We start from the raw sequence: 12,226 nt of genomic DNA on the forward strand, positions 1-12,226 counted from the left end.
TAAAAAGGTAGTGAGTGGTGAAAACATCATGACCCACAGTTATACACAACTATGGAAATGTATACTTGTTTAAATTCAGAAAGTGAAATCATTGAATGAAGGCATAAAACTTGTTAGAATTTATCACAATAGTGTGTAAAAACTGCTCTTGATCATTACAATGATCGTGAGCATTATCATGCTGACCTGAATTTCCTCCCAGATGTCTTCATCCAATAAGGTAGCTGCTCTATAGTGCTGCAAAGGGACTATCAAGCAGTGCCCTTCAGTAAGAGATCGTAAGTTGGGTAAACATAAATAAACCTATGGGAAAAAAGATGCAAAGGTGAAATGTTATTGCTATTCTCAGTTCTGAAAGATGAGCCCCTCATAGGTTAACATGGCTAACAGTTAATAAAATAAACCTGCTCATAAGTAATATATTATAGTTTAATATTTTAAAGACATTCACTATTTAAAAATTTAAAATCCATGAAGATATCTTTCAATAACCAGAAACTTATTACATAAGTCTCAATTTTGACTGCTATACCTCAAATATTAAGCTTACCAAAGGGTAGAATGAATGACACTTTATCCTTCACCTGAGAAAGCTATATGCCTTCAAAGCCCTTGAAACAGCACAAATTTTGCAAGAATAAAAGAAATACATGACCTGGTAATGATACGAAAGTAAAACTGATGCCTATTAATCAGGTCTTCCTTCCCTCATTGGCTGGGAAAAGAGAAATAACCTCTGTATGGTTTTACAGCACTGGTTAAGTTCTATTTATTTACATACATGTATTACCTACAAGCTGGTACTATTTTTTCATTTTACACAAACTGTCTAAAAACAAAAAAGGTCAATTAGTATATATGTAGAGAGGAAAAGGTGTTTATAAGAACCATAAATATTCTTCGAGAGGCTTGATCCTATTTTCTATAATTTTTTGCTAGGTTTTAGCTAGAAAAATTTTATGTAAGAGAATTAATGAATTAATAAATTTATTTATTAATTGCTTTACAAAATTATGCAAATTTTAAAAACTTCACTGTAAGAGGAGAAACTAGGAGTGTGTGTGGATATGGCTATCTACTTAAATTTACAGTTAAATCCCCAAAATATTCACAATTAAAAACAATATCAGGAATAAGCACTGAAGAGGTGGCCAAGTTGGACTAGGAAGACCCTGAGCTCACCTCCTCCCACAGGCACAACAAAATTACAACTAATTACAGAGCAACTATCTGTAAGAACAACCTGAAGACCAGCAGAAAAGATACTCCACAACTAAAGACATAAAGAAGGAACCACAATGAGACAGGCAACAGCGCTGGAGATGCACTTTAGTCAGGACCTACACCCCCAGGTCAGCAACCCACAAATCAGAGGGATATTACAATTATAGAGGTCCTCCACAAGAAGCAAGGAGTGTGAACCCCACACTGGGCTCCCAGGCAGGGGACCTGCACCATGAAGATGAGCTCCCAGAATGTCTGGCTTTGAAGGCCTGCAAGGTTTGCATATGGGAGAGATCCCAAGGGCAATAGGAAATAGGGACTCCATTCTTAAAGGTTGTCTGCAAAATCTCACATGCTCTGAGTCCTAGCACAGAGGCACTAGTTTGAAAGGAGCCTGTTTCAGACCCACTTGCTGCTCTTGGAGAGCCTCCGAGACAGGCAGGAAGCAACTGGGACTCCCCCTGGGGACAGAAAAGCTGGCAGCAGCCATTTTTGGCAGCTCATTCTACCTCAATAACACCAGCACTGGCAAGCACCATTTCAGAATCCTCCCTCTAGCATATTAGTGCCAAGGACCAGGCCCGTCCTCCAGCAAGCTGGCATCAGCCCTGAGCCCTGCTAGGCATGCAATGAACCACTTGAGAAGCCTACCCCACCGACCAGCAGATGGCAGCAGCCCCACATCCCATAGGTTGAAACAGACAACCACGAGAAAAGCCTACCCTGCACTCCAGCAGGCCTGCAAGTTGTGCCAAGAGGCACCACAGCCAACTAAGCTGGGGTTCAGCCCCACATACCAGCTCCCCAATGGAAGTTGACCCTACTGCAACAGAAGGGTACATGCAGCCCATATAGGGGGCACCCCTAGGAATAGGGCTCTGGTGACCAAAGGGGTGCATGCTGCCAGGCCCCAAAGGATGTCTCTTATATAAGGCTACTTCTGAAGATGGGGAGAAGTAACTGACATACTTAACACCGAGTGAGAAAACACAGAATTGGGTAAAATGAGGAGATGAAGGAAATGTTCCAAGTGAAGGAACAAGACATAACCTCAGGGAAAAAAAAGAAAAGCAACTAAACAAAGATAAGCAATTGACCCAATAAAGAATTCAAGATAATGATCATAAATATGTTAACTGAACTTGGGAGAGAAAGGAATGAACACATTGACAATTTCAGAAAAGAGTTAGAAAATACAAAGAAGAACCAAAGAGAACTAAAGAATACAAGAACTAAAAGAAAAATATATACTAGAACAAATCAACAGTAGATTGATTCAGAGGAACTGATACAGAGGAATTGATCAGAGATCTGGAAGATCTGGAAGACAGGGTAGTGGAAATCACTCAAGCTGAACAATAACAAAAAAAAGGGTTTTAAAAATGAGGGCAGATTGAGAAAGACCTCTGAGACAACATCAAGCATACTAATATTCACATTATAGGGGTCCCAGAAGGAGAAGAGAAAGAAAAAGGGGTAGAAAATGTATTCAATGAAATTATGGCTGAAAATTTCCCTAACCTTAAGAAGGAAACAGATATAGGTATAGGAAGCTATGGAGACTTCCAAACAAGATGAACCCAATGTGTCTACACCATGACACATTATAATTAAAATTGCAAAAATTAAAGACGAAGAGAGAATCTTAAGAGCAGCAAGAGAAAAGCAACTAGTTACATATAAGGTAACTCCCATAAGGCTATCAGCTGACTTTTCAGCAGAAATTGCAGGCCAGAAGGGAATGGCATGATATCTTTAAAGTGATGAAAAGAAAAACCTACAACCAACAATACTCTACTTGGCGATGTCATCATTCAGGTCTGAAGGAGAGTTAAAGCATTTTAAAGATAAGCAAAAGCTGGAAGAGTTCAGCACTAAACTGGCTTTACAAGAAATGATAAAAAGACTTCTCTAAGGAGAAAAGAAAAGGCCATAACTAGAAGTAAGAAAATTATGGAAAGAAAAGTCTCACTGGGAAAGGCAAACATACATTAAACGTAGTAGATCAACCACTTACAAAGCTAATAGGAAGGTTAAGAGATAAAAGTAAAAAAATTATCCATACCTGCAATAAGTAGTTAAGGGATACACAAAACAGAAAGATGTAAAATATGACAACAAAAACATTAAATGTTGGGGGGAGGGCAGTAAAATGTAGTGTGGTTAGAATGAGTATAAACTTAACAGATCATTAATTTAAAATAAAGATTATATATATATATATGCAAATATGTATGTTGCTACATATGAACATCATGGTAACTAAAAAAATCAAAAACCAGTAATAGATACACAAAAAAGAAAAAGAAATCCAAATGTAACCCTAAAGACAGTCATCAAATCACAAGGAAAGAGAGCAAAAGGAGAAGAAAGGAATGAAGAAGAACTATAAAAACAACAGGAATACAATTAACAAAATAGCAACAAAGACACAGAGCAGCTAATTTGGTAAAAAAAACAAGAATGATACATATGCTGCTTCCAAGAGATTCACTTCAGATCTAAAGACATACACACTGAAAGTGAGGAAACAAAAAATTGTATTTGATGCAACACGATACACCACATAAAAAAACTGAAGAGTATAAATCATATGATCATCTCCATAAATGCAGAAAAAGCTTTAGACAAAATTCAAGACCCATTTATAACAAAAACTCAACAAAGTGGGTATACAGAGAACATACACCAATATAATACAGCCATACATGAAAAACTCACAGCCAACATTATACTCAACAGTGAAAAGTTGAAAGCATTTCCTCTAAGATCAGGAATAAAAAGGATGCCCACTCTCACCATCTGTGTTTAGCGACAGCAGAGAAGAAAAAGACAAAAAAAGACTGCAAATTAAAAAGAAGTAAAACTGTCACTGTTTGCAGATGACATGATACTATACATATCAAATCCTAAAGATGCTACAAAAAACTACTATAACAAATAAATGAATTCAGTAAAGTTGCAGGATAAAAGATTAATATACAGAAATCTATTGTTTTTCTATACATTAATAGTAAATTATCAGAAAAGGCAAGAAATCAAATCCCATATAAAATTGCATCAAAAAGAAGAAAACACCTAGAAATAAACTTAACTAATCATGTGAAAGACCTATACTCTGAAAACTATAAGACACTAATGAAGGGAACTGATGATACAAAGAAATGGAGAGATATCCTGTATTCATGGATTGGAAGAAATAACACGGTTAAAATGTCCATATTACTCAAAGCAATCTACAAGTTTAATACAACCCATATTAAAATAACCATGATATTTTTCACAGAATAAAAGACCCTGAATAGCTAAAGCAATCTTAAGAAAAAAAGAACAACTGCAGGTATCACACTCCCTGAGTTCAGCTGATACTACAAAGCTACAGTAAAATCACAACAGTATGGTACTGGCACAAAAACAGACACAGAGATCAATTAAGTAGAACAGAAAGCCCAGGAATAAACTCATGAACCTATGGTCAATTAATCTATGGCAAAGGAGGCAAGAATATACAAAGGAAAAGACAGTCTCCTCAATAAGGGGTGCTGGGAAAACTGACCAGCTACATGTAAAAGAATAAAATTAGAACAGTTTCTCACACCATATGCAAAAATTAACTCGTAAAACTCCTAGAAGAACACTATAGGCAGAACACTCTGTGACAAAAATCATGGTGTTATGTTTTCACATCAGTCTCCTAAGGCAAAAGAAACAAAATAAAAAATAAACAAATGGGACCTAATTAAACTTAAAAGCTTTTGCACAGCAAAAGACACCATCCACAAAATGAAAAGACAACCTACTGAATGGGAGAAAATATTTGCAAATCATATGACCAATAAGGGGTTAACATCCAAAATATATAAACAGCTCATAAAATTCAATATCAAAAAACCAAATAACCCAATTGAAAAATGGGCAGAAACTAGAATAGATATTTTTCCAAGGAAGATATACAGATGGCTAATAGGCACATGAAAAGTTGCTCAACATTTCTAACCATCAGAGAAATGCAAATCAAAGCCAAAGATATTACCTCACATCTGTGAGAATGGCTATCATCAAAAAGTCTATAAATAACAAATGTTGACAAGGATGTGGAGAAAAGGAAACCCTGTACACTGTTGTTGGGAATGTAAATTGGAAGTCACTACAGAAGACAGTATGGAGGTTCTGCAAAAAACTAAATATAGAACTATCATACGATCCAGCAGTTCCCCTCCCAGGTATACATCTGAAGAAAATGAAAACAATAATTGAAAAGACACATCACCCCAATGTTCACAGCAGTATTATTTACAATAGCCATGATATGGAAGCAACCTAAGTGTCCATCAACAGATGAATAGATAAAGAAGATGTAATACACACACACACACACACACACACACACACACACACACACAATGGAATATTACTCAGCCATAGTAAAAGAATGAATTCTGCCAATTGTAACAATGTGGATGGATCTAAGAGGTATAATGCTTAGTGAAATAAGTCAGACAAAGAAATACAAACACTGTATGTTATCACTTATATGTGGAATCAAAAAATAAAATAAAATAAGCAAATGAATAAAATAAAACAAATACAGAGAACAAGCTAGTGGTTACCAGTGGAGAGAGGGGTGGGGGAGGGGAAAATAAGGACAGGGGTTTAAGAGATACAAACTTCTATGTATAAAATAAATAAGCAACAAGGCTGTACTGTACAGCACAGGGACATATAGCTATTATTTTGTAATAACTTTAAATGGAGTATAATCTATATAAATACTGAATCACTATGTTATAAACCTGGAACTAACATAATATTGTAAATCAACTATATTTCAATTAAAAAATAACAAATAAATGAAAGAAAAAGAAAAGGAAGCCAACTCTTGCCACTTGTATTTAGCCACAGCAATCAGACAAGTAAAAGAAATAAAAGGAATCTAAACTGGAAAGGAAGAAGTAAAACTCACTGCAGATGACATGATACTATATATAGAAAGTCCTCAAGATGCTACCAAAAATACTATTAGAACTAATAAGTGAATTCAGAAAAGTTGCAGGATACAAAATTAATACACAGAAGTCTGTGGCATTTTTATACACTAATAACAAACAATCAGAAAGAAAAAATTAAGAAAACAGTCTCATTTACAGTTGCATCAAAAAGAACAAAATACCTACAAATAAATCTTACCAAGAAGGTAAACAAGTTGTACTCTGAAAAGTATAAGATATCGATGAAAGAAAATGAAGATGACAAAAATAAATAGAAAGAAATTCTGTGTTCATAGACTGGAAGAAGTAATATCGTTTAAAATGACCATACTACCCAAGGCAACCTGGAGATTCAATGTAATCCCTATCAAAATACCATTGGCATATTTCACAGAACTAGAACAAATAATTCTAAAATTTGTATAAAAATACAAAAGACCCTGAACAGCCAAAACAATCTTGAGAAAGATGAACAAAGTTGGAGGTATCACACTTCCTGATTTCAAATTATACTACAAAGCTATAGTAATCAAAACAGAATGGTACTGGCATTAAAAACAGACACATAGATCAATGAAACAGAATAGAGAGCCCAGAAATAAACCCATGCTTACATGTTCAATTAATCTACAACAAAAGAAGCAAGAATATACAAAAGGGAAAAGATAGCCTCTTCAATAAATGGTGTTGGGAAAACTGGATAGGTACACGCAAAAGAATCAATCTAGACTACTTTCTCACACCATATTAAAAAAATTCAAAATGGATTAAAGATTTAAATGTAAGACCTGAAACCAGAAAACTTCTAGAGAAAACTATAGGTAGTATACTCTTTGAAATTGATCTTAGCAACATTTTTTTGCATATGTCTCCTCGAGTAAGGGAAACAGAAGCAAAAATAAATAAATGGGATTACGTCGAACTAAAAAGCTTTTACATAGTGAAAGAAATCATCAACAAAATGAAAAGGCAGCCTACTGAATCGGAGAAAATACTTGCAAATGATAGATAAGGGGTTAATATCCAAAATATACAAAAGAAGTCATATAACTCAAGACCAAAAAAACAACCGATTAAAAAATGGGCAGAGGACCGAACAGAAATTTTTCCAAAGAAGATATACAGATGGCCAACAGACACATGAAAAGATGCTCAATATCACTAACAATGAGGGATGTGCAAATCAAAACCACAATGAGATGCCACCTCATACCTGGCAGAATGGCTATCATCAAAAAAACAAATAGCAAGTGTTGGTGAGGATGTGGACAAGAGGTGACCCTGCTACACTGTTGGTGGGAATATAAATTGGTGCAGGCACTATGGAACACAGTGTGGAGCTTCCTCAAAAAATTAAAAATAAAACTGCCATATGATCCAGCAATTTCACTTCTGAGTATTTACCTAAAAAAAACAGAACGCTAATTCAAAAAGATATATGCATATCAACGTTCATTGCAGCATTACTTACAATAGCCAAGATACAGAAGAAACCTAAGTGTTCTTCAATAGACGAATGGATAAAGGAGATATGGTATATATCTTTGTGTGTATATATACGTGTGTGTGTGTGTGTGTATATATATATATGTACCATATATACAGTGAAGTATAACTCAGCCATAATGAAAATGAAATCTTGGCATTTGCAATGCTACAGATTGAAATGCTAAGTGAAATAAGTTAGACAGAGAAAGATAAATACCATATCATCTCACATATGCGTGAAATCAGAAAAACAAAACAAATGAACAAACATAATGAAACAAAAACAGACTCATAGATACAGAGAACAAATGGGTGGCTGGCAGAGGCAAGTGTTTGGGGATGGAGGTGTGAAATAGGTGAAGGGGATGAAAAAGTATTAAAACTCCAGTTACAAAATAAGTAAGTCATGGGGGTGTAATATACAGCATAAGGAATATGGTCAGTAATATTGTAATAACTTTGTATGGGGACTGATGGTTACTAGACTTTTCATGGTGATCATTTCATAATGTATGCAAATGTCAAATCATTACGTAGTACACCTGAAATTAACATAATATTGTATATCAACTATATTAAGTAAAACAAACAAAAAACAGTACTGATTCATTAGATGTAACAATTTTACTATACTAATGTTAAGATGGAAATAATAGATGAAACTGGGCACAGGGTATATGGAACTCTATACTGCCTTACAATTTTTCTGTAAATCTAAAACTGCTCTAAAAATCAAAGTACTTTTTTTTTTTCTTTTAAGTAAAGGATAGTGTTAAGACAAGAAGGGGAGAGATAACTTTTATTTTTAAAAAAGAGGGAGAAGGCAGGGACAATTTATGATCAGAAACTTACATAACTGTCTGACTCTAATGAGTACTCACATAGCTTCATAAATACATTTGGATTTATGACATTAACTTTAAGTATTAGAAATTCAAGCTGAGTGAGAATTGCTGAACTGCTTTAGAATACTGTTAATTATTACTACTTAATGCAAAGTAATTCTTTAGAAACTCATATATAATTAACTGAGGTAACAACTAAAAGGAATAATTTCTTACTGTTTATTCAGATTAATAAAATAACCTATTAGCTACAATAGATGGGATAAGCAGTCAGATATTATATATAGCAAATAGATGAAATTCCTTCGAACCAATATTTCAAACATTTCTATATTAAAATATTCACGGATGAAAGGCTGAAGCTAGATAGCAGTTATTAAAGCTAAGATAGCATAATAAAGCATAGACCAAGAAAAGAGATTCAAATGGTATTAAAATGAAATCAGAATGAAACGACTAGTCTGAGAGGGAAGAAACATCAGCCAATGCTCAGTAAGTTAAAGGCAAAAGAAGATTTAATACCTTTACAAATCTCTAATTGGAAAAATGTGGATTACCTCACAGCAGAAGAGGAAAACTGAGAAGAATAGGAAAAGAAATGTATGAAATAATGTATGAGTTGAAGAAATAGAAAATGTCTCTTTACTGGCCAACAGTTTCCTTCACTAGTTAATTGAGAAATGCCTACTTTGGGACACCGACTATAAAGCAGGAGGCTAAAAAAAGGTTTGTACACTTCACACCTCTGGGCCTCCCCTGGACCTGGCCTGTCTTCAGTGCAATAGAGAAAATGAAGTCATTGAAAAAAACCCAAACTTCTTGTAAAGAATTACTGAAAACTTTGTGTTACTTTATGTTTAATTTATTCATACATTTTTTAAAGGTAGGGACTAGATGAAAGGGGAATGAAATATTTATATATAATGTCATAATTATGAAAATGTGAATGTTTATGTAACAATCTAGAAAAGAACATAGAAAAAGTAATACAAGTAAGTGATTAAGGTGGGGTTTTTGATTGATTAAATTCTGAATGGAATTTTTTACTTTTACTTTTTGATAAAGTCTAGAGGAAAAGAAAGAAAAAGAAATGGAAGGGTAAGGAAATAAAGAAACCAAAATCCAAACAGATAAACTGACTGTCTTAATGACCTAAAGATATTAAAGTCTAGAATTGGAATGGAAAAGTCAATGACAGTTCTTTGGCTACACAGGTGCTTGTGTGTGTGTATAAGTATGTATATACAACAAACAAATTAATTAATATGTATATGTATACTCCCCAAACTATTAGTCCTTGAAACTAGCATTAATTGAACTTCCTCTCCTACCACTTTTTCTCACTCACTCCATTCCAGCTACACTGATCCTTTTTCTGTCCCATAAATGCCTGCCGTACTTCCTCCTCAAGGCTTTTCACTCACTGATATCTTTCTGAAACATTATTCATTCATATCTTCATGTTGCTTGCTTCTTCTCATCTTTCATACCTTTACTAAAATACCTCCTCAGAGAAGCCTTCTACACCACCTTCTCAAAAAATACTCTCCCATTATTTTATCACATTTGCTTTCTATATCTGCTTCATAACAACACTTTCTTTTAAATCAGGGCAATCATTACATTTTTTATTCTCTGCTCTATTTCACTAGAATACAAGCTCCACAAGTACATCTGATTTTCTACTTTTCCCCAGTGACTACTGAGGTTCTGACATACATCAGGTACACAATAATTATTTACTTAATATAAGAATTAGGGATTGCACTGAAACTGTAGATTGCTTTGGGTAGTAGAGTCATTTTCACAATGTTGATTCTTCCCATCCAAGAACATGGTATATCTCTCCATGTATTTGTATCATCTTTAATTTCTTTCATCAGTGTCTTATAATTTTCTGCATACAGGTCTTTTGTCTCCTTAGGTAGGTTTATTCCTAGATATTTTATTCTTTTTGTTGCAATGGTAAATGGGAGTGTTTTCTTGATTTCAATTTCAGATTTTTCATCATTAGTGTATAGGAATGCAAGGGATTTCTGTGCATAAATTTTGTATCCTGCTACTTTACTAAATACATTGGTTAGCTCTAGGAGTTTTCTGGTAGCATCTTTAGGATTCTCTATGTAGAGTATCATGTCATCTGTAAACAGTGACAGCTTTACTTCTTTTCTGATTTGGATTCCTTTTATTTCTTTTTCTTCTCTGATTGCTGTGGCTAGAACTTCCAAAACTATGTTGAATAAGAGTGGCACAATTTGTATGGAAACACAAAAGACCCCAAATAGCCAAAGCAATCTTGAGAATGAAAAATGGAGCTGGAGGAATCAGGCTCCCTGACTTCAGACTATACTACAAAGCTACAGTAATCAAGACAGTATGGTACTGGCACAAAAACAGAAATATAGATCAATGGAACAGGAGAGAAAGCCAGAGATAAACCCACGCAAATATGGTCACCTTATTTTTGATAAAGGAGGCAAGAATATACAGTGGAGAAAAGACAGCCTCTTCAATAAGTGGTGCTGGGAAAACAGGACAGGTACATGTAAAAGTATGAAATTAGAACACTCCCTAACACCATACACAAAAATAAACTCAAAATGGATTAAAGACCTAAATGTAAGGCCAGAGACTATCAGATAAACTCTTAGAGGAAAACACAGGCAGAACACTCTATGACATAAATCACAGCAAGGTCCTTTTTGACCCACCTCCTAGAGAAATGGAAATAAAAACAAAAATAAACAAATGGAACCAAATGAAACTTAAAAGCTCTTGCACAGCAAAGGAAACCATAAACAAGACCAAAAGACAACCCTCAGAATGGGAGAAATTATTTGCAACTGACAAAGGATTAATCTCCAAAATTTACAAGCAGCTCATGCAGCTCAATAACATAAAAACAAACAACCCAATCCAAAAATGGGCAGAAGACCTAAATAGACATTTCTCCAAAGAAGATATACAGATTGACAACAAACACATGGAAGAATGCTCAACATCATTAATAATTAGAGAAATGCAAATCAAAACTACAGTGAGATATCATCTCACACTGGTCAGAATGGCCATCATCAAAAAATTTAGAAACAATAAATGCTGGAGAGGGTGTGAAGAAAAGGGAACACTCTTGCACTGCTGGTGGGAATATAAATTGAGACAGCCACTATGGAGAACAGTATAATTGCTTTATAATTCCTTAAAAAATAATTCCTTAAAAACTACAAATAGAACTACCATACGACCCAGCAATCCCACTACTGGGCATATGTCCTGAGAAAACCATAATTCAAAAAGAGTCATGTACCAAAATGTTCATTGCAGCTCTATTTACCATAGCCAGGACATGGAAGCAACCTAAGTGTCCATCAACAGATGAATGGTAAAGAAGATGTGGCACATATATACAATGGAATATTACTCAGCCATAAAAAGAAACAAAATTGAGTTATTTGTAATGAGGTGGATGGACCTAGAGTCTGTCATACAGAGTGAAGTAAGTCAGAAAGAGAAAAACAAAAACTGTATGCTAACACATATATGTGGAATCTAAGAGAAAAAAAAAAGGTCATGAAGAACCTAAGGGTAAGGCAGGAATAAAGACAAAGACCTACTAGAGCATGGAGTTGAGGATAGTTGGAGGGGGACGGGTAAACTGTGACAAAGTGAGAGAGTGGCATT

General features: G+C 34.6%; 1 protein-coding gene across 2 annotated transcripts in view; it reads right to left on the reverse strand.

Moving 5' to 3' along the window:
- The window catches only part of CWF19L2 (CWF19 like cell cycle control factor 2), a 250,268-nt gene that overhangs the window by 54,929 nt on the left and 183,113 nt on the right, over positions 1 to 12,226 (reverse strand). For both annotated transcript variants that reach the window (XM_032640618.1, XM_032640619.1), the window contains exon 14: positions 187 to 303. In XM_032640618.1, coding sequence (XP_032496509.1) covers positions 187 to 303 — 117 coding nt within the window. The remainder of the gene's footprint in view (positions 1 to 186; positions 304 to 12,226) is intronic.

Source organism: Phocoena sinus, chromosome 8 (assembly GCF_008692025.1).
Source record: "Phocoena sinus isolate mPhoSin1 chromosome 8, mPhoSin1.pri, whole genome shotgun sequence".
Taxonomy (NCBI): Eukaryota; Metazoa; Chordata; class Mammalia; order Artiodactyla; family Phocoenidae; genus Phocoena; species Phocoena sinus.